General features: G+C 38.2%; 2 protein-coding genes across 2 annotated transcripts; both read left to right on the forward strand.

Moving 5' to 3' along the window:
• The first annotated feature begins 12,429 nt into the window (after positions 1–12,429).
• On the forward strand, positions 12,430–12,903 carry LOC124164443. The gene has a single exon (XM_046541767.1). The coding sequence runs from the start codon at positions 12,430–12,432 to the stop codon at positions 12,901–12,903; it is 474 nt and encodes a 157-aa protein (XP_046397723.1).
• A 311-nt stretch (positions 12,904–13,214) lies between these two features.
• LOC124164444 lies at positions 13,215–13,646 on the forward strand. Its single transcript, XM_046541768.1, has one exon. It carries the CDS (start codon positions 13,215–13,217, stop codon positions 13,644–13,646), a length of 432 nt encoding a protein of 143 aa, XP_046397724.1.
• Positions 13,647–21,225: the final 7,579 nt, after the last annotated feature.

Here is a 21,225-nt window from a genome sequence, read left to right on the forward strand (position 1 = left end):
ATTTTCTTTACCTTCGTGCGAAAAAACAATGCTGAATTCTTTAGATTAACCCTCATGCCATTTCTCGCAACGCTTGTCCAACGCAACCATTAGAGCTAGCAGTAAATCGCATAATAGACCCCTGATCAATTACAAAGTACAATTACCCGTTACAATAAACCCCTGATCAATCGCAAACCCCACTGGTATACACATCATTCCCATCACTTTAACTCATGCTTCCAACTGATTCCACGCCTCTCTTACCATCTCCACAGCGTACTCGTTAAAAAGCTTTGACAACAGTGGACAGCCTTGCCTCACTCCTTGTTCACCTGATTCTCAATCCATTGCCCTCATCTGCGCAGTCTAGGCCATATACAGATTACGAAGGAGTCGCCTATCGCTCCAATCTACGTCTATTTTCCTAAGAATATCCACTAATTATTTTCTATCCATTTGATCAAATAATTTTTAAATATCCGTGAAGCAGGCAAACACGTTGTTATACTCTCGTTTCCTCTCCAAAAGGGTCCTCATTACCGCTATTGCATCACAGGTTAGCTTCTCTTTTCTAAGACCTAACTGATCCTTGTCCAAATACTCGTTTTCCCTCGCCTCCATTCGTCTACTTATAATCCTCAGTACCACTTTTGAAGCATGGGATACTAGGCTAATAATCCTATAGTCTCCGCATTGTACAGCTTTTTCTTTTTCGGTAACGTAATTAGAACTGTCTTCACAAAATCCTCCAGCCAAGACTCCTCCTCATACAACCAGCGTACTAATTAGAAAGACCTTCTCCGACCACCCTTCCCTAAATTTTTCAAAAGCTCACAAATATTTCTCCTGAAAAATTCTATTACTTCCTCATCACAGTCGTTTTGCATACATAATCCAAATTCAGCTATTTCTTTCCCATACCTCACTTCCCCGAAAAAGGAGTTCCAGTCCTCCATCTAAACTAGATTTCTCTTACCCGGGATTTCCCGAATAAATTGACCGAGCTGATCTCATATCCCGTACACTTCATCCTCCCTGTGGTTGCTAGTAAGCATGTACACTTGAAGCACCTTAAGGTTGGTGGGTCATGCCCCAATTTCTACCACCATTATCCGAGCTATTACTTCCTCTACAACTGCCAGTATCTTACCTAGTCCTTCGGCATTCCTAGCCCAAATTCTCCTATTTCGTTTTACATACCTTCCTCCCCTCCACCCCCGACTGAGGCGTTCCAGTCCCCCATCACTACAAGATTTTCATACCCGGGGTTTCCGTAATTATTACCTCGAGCTTAAAAGACACCTCATCTACTTCTTCCTCCCTATGATTGCCAGTGGGCATGTAAACTTGAACGACCACCAGGTTGGTGGGTCGCGCCTCAATTTCTACCACCAGAATCCTATCGCTTGACTGGTCTATATCCACCACACGCTCACCCATCTTCCCGTTTAATAGTAAGGGTAGCCCTCGTTGATTTTACTCTCCACCACTTTATCAAACCCTTTACACATGACTCCAATAGTTCCCACTGACTGATTAATAAGAATTTTTCTTCTTCCATCAAATGACTAAAAATAGAGTTTAATTAAAATAAAATCAGAAAAATTCCTGAACGACTGTATACCGTGTCTAACGGAAAAATGTCTTACTGACTGCAATGCTATGCAAAAAAAGTCATTTATGATCATAATAAATAGTATTATTAAATATTTAAACAGTTGATTAACTAAAATAATCTACAAATTGATGGTAAAATGCAGGTATTTGGTATTTAAGTAGAGTAACTTAAACTTAAGTAACATCATCCTTGGTACGAAAAGATTAATGATACCCCTCCATTTAGTTGATGCCGACCAAAGTTTTCCCTCAAATCTTCCAATATTTTTCAAGTGGTCCTAATCACGGCCACCATAATCGCCTTTTCTTATTTTCGGAATGGGCTGAAGTGTCGACGCCTCTCCTTACAAATAGCTTGTAAAGTTTCGGCGTCCGAACATGGATATCAAAAACACACGGTTAATGCACGCATAAAAAATCAAGATAAAGAATGACTCCCATTAAGCTAAGGAAGGTAAATATGGTAACATTGATGCTGCTGACAACATTGGGAAATTTCCTTCATAACATAAGTTGGTAAATTTTCTTCTCGCATTCGCCGCTGGTTTCGTAAGGCAGGAGGTTTTTATCGCATTCATTTGTTTTTACGATGTGATAAAGTAAATCCTCGTTTTTTGAAAATGTTAATTCGCTCTATTTATCAGCCGGTGTTAATCCTCCTTCCCCTGCGATAATCACACTTGCCCGAAAGATAAAGTCTCTGTGGAAGCTTCGCTACGGACAAGGACCGCGATGGTGGAGTTTCAGTAAATGAGAAGATTAAGCAAATGGGACGGCAGTTAATTTCGTGGGGGAACGAGATGAGAAAAGAGATACAGGCGAAGGTGAGGACGTAAAGGATGATGGTGTTTAGAACGCGAAACATTGAAGGGAGAAGAAGTTGAGCCATATGCCCATAGATGCTAATTTAAGGTACGAAGAAAAGTGTCAGAGAAAGCTTGTGCTAGTGAGGTAGTTAAAAGGCCAAAAATGGTAGAAAATACGCGGAGAGGTTGTCCAGCAATTGGTTTTCACACTTATCATCGCCGTGTTGGGTATTTATTTTCATAAGAACACAGCATTGTTGTACAAGCATTGAATATTATTCATATTTTGAGAATTTATTGCAATAAAATGCCTTTAAAATAGAGATAAACAGAGAGTTGGCTGTGCTAAATCCAAATCATCCTTGTTAGCTCCACTAATGGACCAGAGGAGCTATTTTTCAAAGTGTAATAGCAACAGGTTTCTATTCCGATGGGAGAATTGAGTGGAGAGCTTCCAATCTTAGGATTGTTGACCAATGATGATTATGAGGTTTCTATACGCGGCGAAGCGAAACAATTTTGTCCAAGTTAGAGTCCTAATTTGAAAAACAAAAAAATAGTAGAATCCCCTATTGATAAATCAATCAGAAATTTGATTATTTACTATATAAGATAAGGCATCTATTCAGTAATACAACTGCAATCCTTCGCCAATTTACTCGTACCTTCGGGGCATAGGAAATTGCCATTTCACCATATATCCTTGACGGCAATTTGCTATGGCCCATCTCGCTTGTTGCCGTTTATTTGTTACAATTCTTACTTTTATCCATCATTATTATGTTACTGTTTCACTGTGAATCGGCAAAAATGCTTTATCTGATCAACTAATGAAATAAATACATAAATCAGGGGAATAATTTCACAAACTCATCCATTTACTTTTCATTTTCCCTAAAAGTGCCCAAAACTATATGCGATACAATTGCATAACAAATTAATATGGAAATAGTTAATATAGGAAAATTATTTTATAAGATTATAGAATATTCCACCATTAATTTATTTCTTTACCCAACAAAAAATTAATACTTCTCACAAATCTACCGAAATTTATCCAAAATTTCATTTTAAATTTAAAACGTTCGCAGAAAACAATTTAAAGACCTGAAAGAGCAATTATACTATTAACTTTATCCTACCCTACGAAATATAACGCTCAATGTTAATTTAAATTACAGATTTGAGATTACTTGAGAGTACATTTGAGATGACTTGAGGGAAGAAGAAAATTAGATCATGCATGCATGCATGATCTTGCGCATGTACGTCAATTATTGGTACCAAGATAGGATATCGAAGAATTCTTTACTAATGGGGTAGTTTTAAGACCAAGAGAGGTAGAAAATAAGAGCCAAGTGTTTTGATCAAATGAATTTCACACTACTGATCGGAGTTTTGGGTATTTTTTCTACGGGAAATTCTGCATTAATATCAAATCATTCAATATTACTCTAATTTTGAGCATTTCGGTACAACTAAATACCAAACAAATAATTTATATATGTAATACATATGGTAAACAAATTATACTAAATTAAATAAAAGGGCTTAAGGATTTTTTCCCGGCTAGAGGAAAGATCTGGCATAAAAGTAGCCGGATTAAATGCAATGCGTATAAATGCAGATATTCAAGTAATCCAAGTTACTCGCAGAGGACTCCATCTATGGTGATATGAAATAGGTACTTACATGGATTGTTCACTCAGCCATGTCAAAGAAACGTTTTAAAAGAACAGAAAAATCGTAAGAATGAAGCAACTCAAGTGATAAATGCGCATCGCCTATGCATCCGGTTGCCATTGCTTTTCACGAGCGACTGAGCAACAGCGAGACATTATGTAACTTCCCATACCATGCTTAGCATATTTCGTGGAGAGGCCTTAGCGACGCGCCAACTGAAAAAATTCAAAGGAAATAAGCCTCCGTAAGAATAAAACAGATTAACTAATTCACTACAGCAATGCTTCACTTGAACTTCATGGAGCTAGAGCGACAAATATCTTGCGACGATTCAAGTCACGATGAATCAATTTTGCTCGAATGAAAGGTTTAAAAAACTCCAACCTTTGATTCCGACTTTAAGTTTTAGTCTTGGTTTTGAATAGATATCTGTTGATTCGCAGTATGGCATTGCGTATCTTAATAAACTCTCACAGAACCTAAAGTCAAAAGTACCAAGAAAGGATACATATAGAGATTATTATATATTTAAGAAACTTTATAAACCTTCTGAAATTTATTCTACCTATACTTGTTCTCAATACATTGGGAAAACAATATTTATCATAATTCAGTGATTAATTCTCGGGCGCCACACCGGGCACGACTTTTCATGCCAGTCAATTCATCCGGTGATGAGCTCTACTAGTATGATTGAACACACAATAAAACACCGTACTTTCTTTTAGATCATTTTTCATCGATGTAGAGAAAATTGAAAATACATACAATTGCCAATAGTGAAATAAAATTTTAAAATACAAACTTTTCGTGATTAATTTTAAAACAGTGAATAAAATCCTTCCACATAACTTATAAATATTTGAAAACGAAATATTTGTACATGAATGCCTATAGATATTTCAATACCCCAGGCAGATGAAGCTAGGGTGTAGCTTGCGAGGAGAGAAGCGGGAATAAAAGTAGCTATCAGTATAAAATTATACGAAGTGTATTTAATCCAGGAATAAACACAGGATAAAGGTCAAATTTTGGAGTCGTGCGCGTGTATAAAATTAATTGCGTTATATAACCCATCTTTGAGCATGGAACGCTACCGCCAGGATCCTTCCCTCGGATCAATTTCTTTCTTCATGATCGCGGGGTCTCAGGAAACTCGAGGTGAAAAGAAATACCAATGGTTTTCCAACATCATCCACAGCAATTTTCCCATCGCAGTAGGCATTATACCACTGTCGCAGTGGGATCACGACATGCTACACAACCCCAGTTGGGCCTCAAGCTTTATAGCCAATCGAAGCACATCTATCTACGGAAATCGCTGCGGTGATATCCTAAAAATAAGAGACAACGAAAATGGCCGGGTGGGTGGCTGAAAAGCTATAACAGCACGACCGAAGTCACTGCAATCGCACGGCATTGCACCAAAATTTTCGAGCTGCTCGCCCCAGGGCGAAGAAAATATAGACTGGCGGGACTCGAAAGCATTCCCTAGCATGCAATTCGACCCCGAGGGTGAAGGATGGACGATGGTAATTTTTGTCACGCCCACGGATGAAACTCTGGCCATAGATGACTCAAAAGGGCACACACGGAGTTCATAGACCAGACACTTAGCGGTTGACAGCCAAAAAAAAGGTCTGCAAGAGGAATCGTGAGGGAACAGCGTGGAATGATGATGAAGCAGCAGACCAACGTTTTTCTGTCCGTAAATATCATGAAAGTTAAGGAGGTCTCAGCGAGGAATATAGAAGTGTCATTCCGCGAAAATGTTTTCTCATTCCCATCCGCTAACTATCGCAGAAAATAGTAGGATTTTCCTCGCTTTATTCTCTGAATATTGCAATAATCGGGGCGAAGAAAATATAGACACTATTCATGATTGTAGCTCTTTGCTGAATTTTATTACCCTGGAAATATAGCCGATACAAGGCACCGTTGTAGGGAAAATAATCAGCACTAGCTGACATGAATGATGCATCTACATTAAATTCAATTCACAATTTTTTAAATATTGATACCTAAACAAGTAGAATAACCAAACTATTTTAGCGTATTCACTTGAATTTCAAATTTCGGAAGAGTTGCAATAAAGATTCTTGTCTTTACGCGCACAAAATGCAGATTTCGTTCAGAATTTAATTATTGTCGCTTCGACCAATGACCATTATGAGGCCTGCCATTGCGTTAATTTTAGATAGGTTTCTATAACTATTCTTGCCTTCACGTGAACAAAATGTAGTTTTCAACCAGGATATAATTTTGGCTACGAACAAAAATATTACAATGTGCGCAATGATTTTCAGAGATGATAAGAGTAACAGAAAAGTATTTCTTGCGGAGATATTAGTGAATAAACTCTTTTAATGAAGTATATATATTTTAAGTGAGAGGAAATGTTCCGACAGCTGACTTCAAGATTTGGTAAAACTGTTTGCTTAAAAATATACTCATTGACTGGTAACACGATTTGTCTTCCCGTCTGAATTTGAGCAGCGAAGGTTACCATATAATGATAGCTTGATTATAATATCCATAGGTTAAAATAAATTGACTAAAGTATTAGGATAAAGGTAAGGATAAGGTAAAGAATTAAATTTAGAACAATGTTTCGAATGGGAAAAAACTTAAGGCATCATTTTCCGGGAAATTTTTCTCAAATAAATTATTGATACATTTTACTAGAAATGAAATATTGAAATTCAAACGGTAATGCTACTTGTAAAACATGAAACCTGCAGTATCGAACACTCTTAACTTTCCGTGCTGAAGTATGAAGCGAAACTGGAAAATTGTATAAAATCACATAGGTATTTTAGATTTTACTTCAAAGCATTCCCACAGCAATAAGAATAGGATCCCTACACAAGTTTGGGCATAGATTTCAAAATTGCTTCTAACTCTAAATATGGTCCTTAAAAAATGTATGATTTTAAATCCTGAGCGATATTCGCGATACTTACGCGAGCGAAGTTTTTTTCTCTTCATAGGCCCGATGATAGAATGACGGCGATGGTACTACTGCGATTTAGCACGTTAACAGTATCATATGTTTCACTGAAACACTGACTGAAATAAATGGAGTGGGCAAAATTATCTTTTCAATACGCTATCGCATAAAGGGAGAAAATCGTTGTAATTACCCGTTTCGACTAAATAATTACACCTCCATGTAAATCATATGAGTCTGCTTTCAATAAAGCACTTTTTGGACTAGTATACCTACGCGTAATTCTGTAATTAATGGAAGATATAATTTGAGTCGGATAACACGTGGAACGATTTAAACCTATTTTTAAACATCCGTTTAGGAGACGAAGTAAAGGAAAAACACCATTCATGATTGCAGCTGTTTGCTGAATTTAATCATTCTGCAAATATAGCCGATACAAGACACCGCAGTATGGTAAATAATCAACACTATATGACATGATAATGTATCTACATTATTTTCAATTCATATTTTTTTTTATATTGACACCTAAACAAGTAGAAAATGAGCAAACTATTTTAGCGTATTCACTTGAATTTCAAATATACGCCTTTTCAAACACTTAATTCATAAAAATATTTAAAATCCAATCAATCAAAGCCAGTTATAGAAAAACGGGCTCTCTGCTTTATTCACTATATTACAAAGTACCTAAAAAGATATCAGCATTCGATTCCCAAAATGATAATTAGCAAGAAAGGAAATTACGTTTTGACCCCGGAAAATCTTATCCATATAGATACTTTGCGCTATAAATAATAAATTAAACTTATTGCGGCATTAATCGTTTAAGTAGTCAAAACTCATTTCCACCTAAATGTGCTGGATTCCATAATTTAGATGACGTTTCGTCAACTCTGAAGTAGTCTGTCATTTCTAATGAAAGAGCCTCAACATGCTATTTCCAAAATTAGCGAGAAACGAAATTTCGCTTTGACCCCGGCAAATCTTTTCATGGCAGAAGATTATGTTCAAAATTATGTTTTTTTCCTTCTTTTTTTCCAAGTTTTACACGTGTTACGAGGTATTCAAGGTCGGCAGACATTCTAAACGTGGGGTACGATTCAGCCGGGCGAGGATCTCTCGTAGTTTCGGGAATAAAGCAGTGTGTAGCGGTGTAGTTACAGGGTGGGGTTGGCTCGATGAGAGCTGCCGTGACACGGGTTAGTTTGAGGACGGCCATGTGTGCTGTAAACTCCCACGTTACAGAATGGAGTGGTTTTTTTTGCGAACTCTTGAGGGTGCAAGGCTAAAGGGAGTGAGGGGAATTTAGACAGGGATCACGTGGGTGAGTTGGATGTGAATAGGTCGGCATTTCGGTTCATTTTGATGATCCGGTACTTGATACTTGGTTCACAGTAATATTTTAGCTCATCAACTCGGTTCATTTTGGTAATTCGGTACATAGGATTTGGATCACAACAATATTCATCTACTCTTGTTTTCTATTCTATGACAAAATATAATTCCAAAACAATACCGATTTCTTACCTATAAAATCATTTTTTCCACGCAACGAAACCTTTTATTCATAAATTTCAAATTTCTACGCATTTTTAAGTTCATCAAATATTTTAAATTGTACGACCGTGATTTTCTTCATGGTTTAAACACTTACACTTATACTGTTCCATAAGGTTAGAAACTTAGGGAAATTCAAAATTGGGTTTTGCGTCATATTGTCCTTGGCAAAACGCTAGGGTATTTCTGCAATAATGGTAAAATTTATATGGCACTTGAATGCAGAGAGAACGGCCAAAAAAACGTTATAGTAACAAACTAATCGGTTTTGCGTGGGGCATTCGCAATCAGTCATAATTATTATGAAATTATCTCCATTATTTTGCATTTATCGCAAAACTCAAAAATTACCACTCGAATCTTCTCTACATATAGTCTCTTTTGAACAATTTGAATTTGGGTTGATAATAATTCCCTACGCCAGAGGACGACCTACAAGCCTGATACGACCCCCGTAGCAATTTTATATGCTAGACGGTTAGCTGTAAATTTAACAAATAAATAAATTTAATAAATAATTGGACCGGAAAAGAAGCTACACAATATGGATAATAAATTGCTGAAACATTATTACATTTTCGTGCATTAACCAATTACTTTTTTTTAGACCTTTAGAAAATATGTAAAGAATTTTCGTTTCCTGTAGTCACCCTAAATAGACAATGCAGCCCGTACGCAACAAAAGCTTTCCGACATCTGCTAGAGAAAAAATAATCAACTAAGAGCTACACGCTAATCCTTCATTTTTTATGGTTTCATTTGGTGGGTGACTAATCTGATTCTCCAAGAAAATAGCTCGATCTGAAAAATTCCAATTTAAGAGCTCACTAAATATGATGCAGTGTTTATTGCTTTCCTGACGGATAGAATAAATGATTTTTCCTATGAATGACAACAGGCTTAGGATTTTTAACCTAAATTTTACGATTGCCTGATCTATCACTGCTAAAACGATTTCCTTTTTTGGATCCAATTCGACGCATGCACATGAATCGTTTGAACGATGAATTGAACGATTCATTAATGATCTAAAACTGACGTAATTAGATGCAGGGCCTGTTCCGGCGGATGGAATAAATGATTTTTTCTATGAACGACAGCAGGCTTGGGATTTTTAACGTAAGTTTTTCAATTTCCCGATCTGTCAATGCTAAAACGAATTCATTTTTTGGATCCAATTCATCCACATGAATCGTTTGGACGATTCATTATTGATCTAAAAACTAACTTAATTAAATTCAGGGTCTATTTCTTTTCTGGCAAATAGAATAAATGATTTTTTTTCTATGAACGACACCAGGCTTGGGATGTTTAACCTAAATTTTTCGCTTGCCTGACAGTGGCGTAGTCACGGGGGGAGATTTTCCGGGTCACAACCACCCCTCTCCCCTTGAGCTTTCAAAAGAGGCGCCAAAAACAAGTAAGATGTCCTCAATATATTTTCAAATCATTTATTTTAATGAATGAAACAAAATTACAGTTTTTTGTTCTAAAAACACGTTTTCAACCTGAAAAATCTCAAAAATCCCCAGACCTCCCTTTGCTCTAGGGTGTTTCCATACACCTTCTAATGGCTCCGAAATATCCGGTAAACCCCTCCACCCCGTTTCAAAATCTTGTCTACGCTACTGTTGCCTGATCTGTCAACGCCAAAACGATTTCATTTTTTTAATTCAAGTTATTTGACTCATACACATACACATGACTCGTTTGAACGATAAAGTGAACGACTCATTGATGATATAAAAGTGACTCAATTCGATTCAGGGTCTATTGCTTTCCTGGAAAAAAAGAATATATATTTTCTTCTCTTTGTAAATCACACAACGCTCAGGATATTTAGCCGAAATTTTTAGATTCCCTGATTTGGCAATTCCGAAACAATTTCATTTGTTTGAGAAAAATTATGTATTCTATCCGCCAGGCAACCAATAAATCCTGCACCGAATTTAATCCAGTTTTTATAGAAGTTTTTCAGATTGAACCATTTTCTTGGGAATCAAATTATTCAGCCACAAAATCATAAAAAAATAACTATTTGCGTGACGTTCTCTATAGACTATTCGCATTTATAGCAGAGGTATTACATTATTATCATTATTACCCTTTGTCGCCTCCCAGCTGCATTGCCTGATTGGCCTGGCTGCAGTAATCAAATTCATATGAATCATACACATGAATCGTTTGAACGATGAGTTGAACGATTCATTGATGAACCGCACAACTGAGTGTCCGTGAGGGTGGAGTGGGCAAAAAAAGCGTGTTAGTTAAAAGTGTTAGTCTCTGTGCAGTGTAAGAAGAGAAGTAAAGAGAGAGGGAAAGAGAAAAACAGCCAGCCCTCAAGCGGGCGTTGATTTGTGGCTCGCCGTATCTGACGCAATCGCGTGAACGTTTTGGAGGCTTTTTGAGCCTGAGCCAAGTTTTTCGGAGCATTCCGAAATGCGAATGGTGCACAAAAATTGGGGGTAGGGAAACAGATGTATTATATTTGCAAAGCCGCCTTAATCCAAGTACGGCGGCCATAAAGATACTTTGGGAGGTTGCTCCTTCATAAGCACAAATATAAGAAGCGATTAGATATATTGTTACTGATGGTTAAAAGCAGCGAAAGGTGAGCACATGATAAATTTTGATGTCTTGTCCTCGATACCATTATGTCCAGAGATCAATGGATGTAAAGATCAGTGGTGTCTGGGGCACATGTTAACAAAAGAAATAATAGTCAAATAACACTTTTATCAGTTTAAGTGCCTCGAAATCACAAATTAATGCATTCGTAACCAAAACAAAAAATTGTTATAAAATGTAAATAATAATTTGTAAGCAAAAGAATATAACAATAATATTTCACTTCTAAAAAAAAGTTAAAAATGCGTTCCAGCTCTGCCAATTTTGCTATGACGGCACTGGTAAAGATAATTGCTAATTAATGTGAATATATAAATAAATTAAATTGCCTCAATCAGTTGATCTTTCTAATAAATTTTAGTGAATCCGAATGGTTATGTGGCGCATTATCCGCCACAACACAGAATTGGACCGGTGGATAGGTGTTCCATTACCAATCGGACGGCCCGCGTTCGATTCCCAGCGCGCCGGCCGGAATTTTTTCTCTTTTCAGAGAAAATCCAGAATTTTCGAGGAAGTTCCGACGCGGCTTTCGAGAGAGTTCGCCGCCACTATATAAGCAGCCATCTCGCCCAACAATTGGTCTGTAGTTTGAAGTGGCAATAAACGTTCCGCTGCAGAAACCTCACAAGTGTATTATTCAGCGTAGCAATCGCTACATTGGTGACCCCGACGACAAACGACGCATGGCAGACGCAGAGCAACTCGCGAAACTGCAGGCACAAATCGCGGAACTCAAGCAGCAACTCGCCGCACAGCAAACAAACCACAGCCGACAGCTGGCACTTATCCGAGAACAGCACCAACAGCAGCAAGCAACGCTCTCATCGCAGCAGGTCCCACCGCCTCAATTATCCTGCTGCCATCCACCGTGTCACTCCGAAACGGCCTCCTTTCTGGCCAGCTCACCTGAAATATGGTTCGCCCAGGTCGAAGCACAATTTTCTTTGGCCAACATCACCTCGGACAAGACTAAATATAATTACGTCGTAGGAAACATAGCCCATCGTTTTGCCAGTGAAATAAGCGATCTTATAGTGAATCCACCGGGCGAAAATCTTTATCAAGTACTGAAAAATCTATTCTAAAAAATCTAAATCTAAAAATCTATATAAATCTGTAAAAATCCCTCTCTCTCCGAGGATCAACGAGTGCGGCAACTCTTCACAGCAGAAGAGCTTGGTGATACCAAGCCGACGAATGCAGTCCCTCATCGGCACCACAAATGTGGAGGGCTCTTTCCTCCGCACATTATGGTTGCAACGCCTTCCGGTCAACGCTCAAGCCATCCTGCAAGCGCAAGTTACTTCATTTCCCCTTGACGAACTTGCAGATATGGCTGACCGCATCATCGCCGTCGTTCCGCCTCCAACTTCACCCGTCATACATGCAGTAAGCCATACCACTGACGATTCGGCATTGGCCCAACGGATTGAGGAAGCCTCGAAGCAGCTGCAAGATGTAGAAGCTCGTCTAAGAAAACATCTCCACCCACGAACTTGGACTCGCAGCAGCCCTCTACCGCCTCCCGCTCGCTCCACAGATATTTCGCAGCGCCCTGCTCAATCTGTGATGTGTTACTACCATCGCAAATTTGGGGTCGAAGCAAGACGTTGCATCCAGCCATGCACCGCAAATGCAGTGAATCCGGTAAACTCCAACAGCGACTCGTAACGGCGGCTACGAGTCTTTCTATCATAGGCTGCCGCCTCTTCGTCACTGACCGCCTCTCCCAACGACGTTTCCTCGTAGACACAGGATCGAATCTATCAATCTATCCAGTAAAATTATGCCCCGAACAATGGATCTGCACTGACTACAAGCTCTCCGCAGCCAACGACAGCCGGATCCGTACATACGGTACTTTACTTCTACGCCTTCAGTTCGGCCTCCCTCGTGACTTCTTTTGGAGATTCATCGTTGCTGACGTTACCGAGCCAATCATCGGAGCAGATTTCCTAACCCACTTCCAACTCGTTCCTAACATGGCCACCAATCAGCTCATTGACAGAATTTCTGGACATTCTACATCGGGTAATAGGGGTCGATCTTCCCAAGACAGCGTTCGCGCTCTGTCGGGCTCTTCATCCTACCACGACCTCCTCATCGAGTTTCCTGGTATCACCCAGCCACCAGGCACTCCTCGGGAGATCCACCATCAAACTAAGCAACATATACGCCTACAACCTGGATCGCCGATCTGCCACCGTGCCCGCCGTCTAGCCCCGGATCGACTTCGAGATGCACAGGCAGAAATTGAGCTACTAGTATGCGAAGGCACTGTTCGTCGCTCGCACAGCTCTTACGCCTCACCAATTCATATGGTTCGCAAGGAGGATAGTATCTGGCGACCTTGTGGTGACTTAAGGGCCCTCAACGCACGTACAATACCGCACCCTACCCCGTCCGCCATCTGAAGGATTTCTCCCACGCTCTTCAGGGATGCACCATCTTCTGTGTTATCGACTGTGCCACGGCTTCACTCAAATTCAAATGGCTCCCTAAGACATGGAAAAGACAGCCATAATTACACCTTTCGGCCTTCTTGAATTCCTATTTATGCCATTCGGACTTCGTAAAGCCGCCCAAACAAGGGAGCGCTTTATCGACGAAGCTCTCGAAGGCCTAAATTTTTGCTTTCCTTACATGGACCACCTACGGATCTTATTCCAGCGCCTTTCTGACAACGGCTTCACCGTCAACTCAGCTAAGTGTGTCCAAGGATCTTCCAAGGTCACATTTCTGGGCTTTCACGTGAGCGCTGATGGATGCACGCCGTTACCTGACAAGGTAGCTGCTAAAACGATTTCCCTCCACCGAAGACCATTAAGGACATTCGGAGATTCCTCGGTATGCTGAATTTCTATCACCAGCACATACCACACGCCGCATCCACACAATCCCCTCTCAATGCACTGCTTCAAGGTCCTGATATCAAGAGCTCCACTCCAATTTGTTGGACACCAAAACTTCAGCAGAGTTTCGATGCCTCTAAAGCTGGACTCGCCCAGGCTGCAGCCCTGTCGCATCCAACCAACTCAGCACCTCTGGCTCTCATCGACATTATCCGCCACAGTTACAATGGTCCAAAGCTAAGATATGCGTGCATTTTTAAATTTTTAATACCAAATATTCAAGCATTCATTCTCAGTAGATTATTTTTAAACAATTCAAATATATATTTAGAGTGTTTTTCTAATGATGATTAACATTTTTGCAAACTGTATTTTTTTAGACAGAGAACCGTCGATTTTTTCTATTAATAGATATTTTAGTTCAAATTTCGATTTTTGTTGAAATTCGAGCTTTTCATTTTGAATTAAAAGTCGATTGCTCAAAAAATCGATTTTGACCGACAGTTTTCCATCACTACCACAAACAAGGGTATCATGCTCCTCACTCAGATTTCAAAAAATCAACCGGCAACTAATCTACTTTGATTGGTAATCATCAATATATTTTAATTGGCTTAATGGAGGATCAGAAAACAATCATAACAAAAATGCTATCGATTTACTCGCGCACGAGTATTTCTCGTTTCCATAATATGGAAAATTTGAGGTTAAATATCAAAAATGTAATAATGCTAATAAACTGGTTCAGTAATCAATCCCAGGGGTTGGCAACCAAACGCTCGCGAGCTACAGCCGGCTCTTTCAGTGTCTAATAGCGACCTTGCTGTTCCATGCGTAATATAATAATTACATTTTTTTATTTTCACCACTCAAAACAATATTGCAAACACGATATAAACCATGAATGTTGGAAGGTAAGATGATAAAGCGTCCCTGTAATAAATACAATGCCAGAAGTCAAATTAGAAGAAAGTCTACGAATAATGCGTATTTATTAGTTAACCCGGGAAAAGACGCGCGGGGTGTTAATGACACCTCATGGTTCTTCTTTTACCCATTGTACGTACATCGTGGTATCTACAGTGCTGTTAGTTCTTATACCTTCAAGTCTCATATATTTTGACAAAAAACCTACACCCCATGCGCCCTTCCACGTATGTACCCCTTCCTAGCCGTAGGTCTTCCCCTGAGCTTTTTCCTTTCATGAGAGCTAATTATTTTTTTTCTTTTAGCACGTAAAACATTAAATTCAGCATATATTTAACGCCTTGAAACCCAAAGTTATTAAATTAATATCAAATAAGTTACCGGATGTCAAATAACGTACATAGAAAACTTCAGTTGAATGCATTTCTCCCATTATGAATTTTATGGTAATAGAGGAAAAGTAAATATTAAGTATCAACGTAATTCGGTGGACCTTTTTAATAAAAAAAAAACACAACATAACTGTATCATTATAAGTAAAGAGAAACAAATATTTTCTTTGTGGTGACGATGACCACCCACGCGCCTTCTAACGTTACCTTTCGCCGCGCGCCCTCTCCTGGGTTGAGTATTTTTACATATCTTTGTCAAAATTTACGCCAAAGTGACAACATGAGGGGACGAATTCATAATTTTAAATGCTAGTTCCATCACTTATACCGTCCCAAATATGATGTGACGCTAATAGTGACACTTACATTACTTTTCACTCAACTTTGGATGCATTCATATAATTTCCTTTAGCAGATATTACTAAAACTTTCTATAATGAAATTATCGCCTCTAAATCCCAGGGAATAATCAAAAAATGCAGATGTTCCCTCTCGGGTTAAACGTAATGAGGTCCTCATTCAAATAAACCAGTTACGTATTTTTAGGATGTTTGACAAAATTTTAGTTTTAAATCATAAGGGGTTTCAATTGAGGACCCTACAAGCCACTGGGTACGAGTGAAATTTTCATAATTTCGGAGATAAGTGCATATAATGGTTGGTGGGGTGCGCACTATTGCTGTGGAAAAGAGGTACAAGTGAATAACTGATAAGTATATATTATACACATGATATTTTCCCTGATTCAATGTTATTCAGTGACTCACCGGTCTCACTTTGCCACCACAATATCGTGTGCCCAACCTATCATTATCTGCACTTATCTCCAAAATTATAAAAAAAACTGCATTTGGGCTTATAGGGTCATCGATTATAATTAATTGCTTCTCCTTAAGCGCCATCAATGGCAATACAAGCAGTAACTGGAGATATACCAAAAAAAAACTCCACGAAACACTTCGAAATATACATTATCTACTTAATAGCAGAGACGCGGACACATAGGTGGGTGTGTCTTGTTGCTTTAAATATAGTGAAAATGGGTTTTCAATTGAGTACTAAAAAATTGAGTAAAGAACGATGCAGAACATGTGTAATCAACATTTTTTAATGCAAGGGCTAAAAATCGATTTTACCTTGTCCGGATGGCCACGATGCTGCAATTCACTTAATCATCACATCAATAAAATTTAAAAAATACATAATTTCAAAGTGCAATAATATAGTTAATTTATCACCGCATTGATAATTTTTTTAATATATAATTTCAAAGTGCATCAATCTATACTGCAAAAAAATTTAATCAATCAATGCGATTTTTGACATTGCTGTTTTTACGAGTGTGCCGATATTTGTTTCGCGATGCAATATTTTCTTCAGCCTCTAGGAACTGCCGGCGGGCCGCATGTGTTGGTTTAGGTTGAAGACCCTTGACGTAGAACATCAAGATTTTTAATCAAAAATCAATAATAAAAAATTATAGCGTAACTTTTTGCTTCATTTCATTCTACTTTCGTTTTTATGCCTCAATGAAGATCTTTATCAAGTAACCTTCCTTTGGAATGTAATCAAGATTAGAGAGCCTTCCAAACCAAAATCTTCGCTAGGGTCGTCCTCTATTTTGCTCCACTAGTTTGTGGCCTGCATTCCTATTTTTAGCCGGAGATTCTCTATCTCCTGCCACACGCCTCAACCTAGGCCCGCGGTGCATTACGTAAATGTAGATTAGATAGATTAGAGTCCCAACTTTGGCGCAGCGCATAGACTCGGATTGGATCGAAGGGGAGTACCGATACCCCCTCTGCGCGACAATCCCTGTTTTTTCTCTCTCTCTCTCTCTCCCACGGCTGCCTTCACTCTCATCGGAAACACGCGAGTACCAAATCCCATTTTCTCCACCCCGTATCATCACACCTGATCACAGAGCCGCCGTGACCTGGCGCGCTGTAGTGCTTCCCTCGTCCCCCTTTGGAGCCGACGATTCCCTCCTACCTTAAGCCCCCTTCGAAGGAAAGAGGAGCCTAGCACAGGTTCGCCCACAAAGAAACATTGCAAAAAGATTCCCATATGAGGGATCTCTGCCACGCGGCTTATTTTTTCTCCTTAAGGAGGTTGGCCGAAGAAGCGAAGAGTACGTCGTATTCATGAAAACTTCATAGTATACATTGTCCTTATTGTTCTTGTACCTCCTGTTAAACCTTGTCACATTATTATTTTACCTTAAATTAACAAGCTCAACTGGTTAAAACCTATTTCACGACGCCTGCTGCATGTCCTTAGTCTTCTCTATAAAATTTCACAAATAAATACACCAGCGTACCTCATCGACGAATTTCAAATACTTAGTAGAGTGCACGACTCTAATACGAGGGGAAATGAAAAACTCGTTGTACCTCACCACAGGATAGTCAGCTGCAATAATTTATTCATTGTGACTGGGTCGCGAGAGGAACAACATTCACTTACCGTTGCATAAATCATCATCACTCGCCTCCTTCAAAAGGGCGCTACACATAAAGCCTCTCCAAGCACAACAACAAGACCTGTTACATCATAGTAACAGTAGGAAAGATTCAATACTTATCTCCTACTGCTTCATCTTATTTTTCTTTCTTTCAAGTAGTGAGTGAAGTCTTCTATTATGTTTATACATCCATGTATATATTAACTCTTTCAAAGTAGGTTTTACCATTAGTTTGACACTTTTTCTAAGTAGATTTTCGCAGGTTTTTCACTCCCCCCTTCTTGTGTGGGCGTTTTCTTGCAAAGGGTTTTTTTCCATAAGGACGAAAGTCAATGTCCTTCGGTGTTCCCACGTTTTTCACATGTTTTTACATGTGGTACGTATATATTTAATTTTGTTCACTTTGCATTTTTGTTGTTTTTTTAAATCAAACTTTTAAGTCTCTTTTTCATTTATTTGACTTCATTTAAATTCAAGAGTAACATGACAATGTACTCCTCTGCAAATATTTAATGCATGACGAGGGGTTATAAGGAAGATGGTACTTTCCAGTCCCAAACGATTAAATCAATCTATTAAGGACGAATTATTATTATCATTATTATTTTTATAACTATTATTAATCGATGAAAGGTCACAATAGTAGGTGCTAAAATTTCTGGATATCATTATCATTATTCAACAATTCTAAGATTGGTTTGACACAGCTCTCCATTCCTCTCTCCTATACACTAACCTTTTTATAAAAACGTATTTATTTTCTTTTACATTCTTTATAACCTGTTCTTTATTACTAATTCGCGGCATTCCCTTGCACTTCTTACTTTCAACCTTTCCCTCCACGATTCCTTCATCAGGCCACCAAGCCTCATTATGTGTCCAATTAAGTTGACCCGTCTCTTCCTCAAGGTTATTAGAAGACTTCTCACGCATCTCACTTAAATGGATATGGATTAAAAAAACGCATTTTCACACAGGTTTCTGTGGCAATATTTTCCTTAGCGTCAGAAAAATAGTTTTTAATGCTTAAATATGCATTCCTCTTTGACAAAATTTATTTAATATTCGTCTATTAGACATAAAAAATAAAACTTTGAATAACTAGCAACTGAATAGAGCCTTTCGGACGGCAAGACAACCAAACTAATTGGACAACGTATTTCCGGCGAAGGTTTCCTTCGTGCCCATAGAAGGTAAGTCCGGATCTTTGTACCGCCAGAAAATTATTTCCACATTTTGGAAACCTGCCTAACCATCTCCGCCGAGTTACCTCTCCGCACTGAGACACCTAAAGAACCTTCCCTCCCAACCGACCCACGATTCACATTTCATTCGGATGTGCACCCATCGGTGATCACGGAGGCGAAGAATACAAACCCACTCGTCTTCGAACTTGAAGGCGGTACATGCCCGAATGGGACGACGGTGGCATGATGGATAGTTTTGAAGTTTCCCGGGGAAAATATCACCGGTGGGCGGTGATCAATTACGCCAACATGCATTCTAGAATGAAGATCTCCCTCGTAGCTCAGTGGTGAGCGCTGTAACTAATTTTCGCATGAACATATCCATGCCCGGAACTAGGGAGGGGTAGATGAGGCACATGCCCCGGGCGGCAGATCTCATGAGGTGGAAAACATTAAAATTTATTTAATAAAGCTAATTATTTTTTCTAATATAATTATTCAACAAAAACCGATTTCTTTTTCTTCTCTTTGACCTTAATTTTTTTTCTGTAGATAAACGTATCGCATCATATTTCTTAGAATGATATACAAAATTATTTTCCAAAGTTTTTTTCTTCTTCTTCAAGGATACGAGTGGACATGATTACATGAAATTGATACATGAATGCATAAAACATTACTACAGTGTTTTTTTACAATAATAAAATAAAACAAATAATTCAACTGTGCATAATTTAAAGGAAGAGAAAATATTTTGACATACATTTTTGGCAAATATTTGTCTACTGATTGCAACGTAGCCAGTTAGTAAATAATTATTTAATAAACCCAAATTAACTTATTAACAATAAATTTATTATGATTACCATTATATTGTACTAGTTAAGTTACAATCAGTACATAAATATTTACAATAAAGGTATGTCAAATTTATGTCCCTTCGTTTTCATCTATGTAAAATTGAATTATTTTTTTTATTTTACTATTGTAAAAAATGTAAAAACCTTTTATGGCCCTATGTATCAATGTAATGTAACCATATTCATTCATAGCCCTGAAGAAGTTATAAAAAATAAATCGAAACGTTGGAAAATTACTGTGCACTTCATTTTCAGACCTATACTATGAGATGTTAATCAAAATTTAACAATAATGTTACTTTATGAATTAATAAACAAATAATATTTTTTTTCTTAATAAAATTATTTCTCAATTTAAAATATATGGCGAGTAATTTCAATTACCACATCTCAAAAAATAGCTTACGGATGTATAATAATTTAGGGGTGGGAGAGGGGGAAGGTGTTAGCGAGAGGTGATATTGGGAGGGGAGCGGCAAACTGATCTTTGCCCCCATTAAAAAAACTCCCTGTTCTGGCCTTGGACATGTCAAGTGAGATCACTAGGACGAATATTCTTTTTTTAAAGTTACTACTTCACTTTTTCATTTTTCTCCTCATCGTATGACGAATAATCGATTTTTTAGAGATATAATTCGATGAATTATGGGCATAAAATAGATAAACGGGAAATACAGAAAAGAATGGGAGTACAATCGAAGTCTCTCGGACTTGGGCTTAGAAAATCTATATAGAAAAGTTATATCGAAATAAATAGAAATATATGAAAAATATAACGACAAGAAGAACACGAAAAAACTTCACCAAATATATCTTGAGGCACATTGGTCTGGTGAAGACCATTGACAGCGAAGGAACGTCTCTGATGAAAAATATGAAACAGGCGGTGGAGGATGCAAATGTTTAAGGGTAATACCCTCAATTGTCAAGCAAATCTCAGAATTGTTGACCATAAACGACCATAAGTTGAATGATAAATTGAGTTTTTCCTTACAAGCATATAGACTGAATCCCATTCCCTCATCAATAAAGGAGCAATTACTTCAAACATTACCATTCCCATCACTGAATTATGGACGAAAGCCTGGATTATGAGTGATATTTAGTTTCAATGTGGGTTCTCAGGTTCAAAAGCTGGTTTTAAACATTCCTTTGCTATCATACGATGAAACTTAATTATATTTATTCCACGCCTCTATTTCAAATATTTTTCAACACAGTGACTGCAAATATTCAATTGAATGTAGCACATTTTTTACTGACTGACTAACAGGCAAAGCTAACTATTGGCTAAGAGTGTGATATGAATTT

The sequence above is a fragment of the Ischnura elegans genome, chromosome 8 (genome assembly GCF_921293095.1).
Source record: "Ischnura elegans chromosome 8, ioIscEleg1.1, whole genome shotgun sequence".
Lineage (NCBI taxonomy): Eukaryota > Metazoa > Arthropoda > Insecta > Odonata > Coenagrionidae > Ischnura > Ischnura elegans.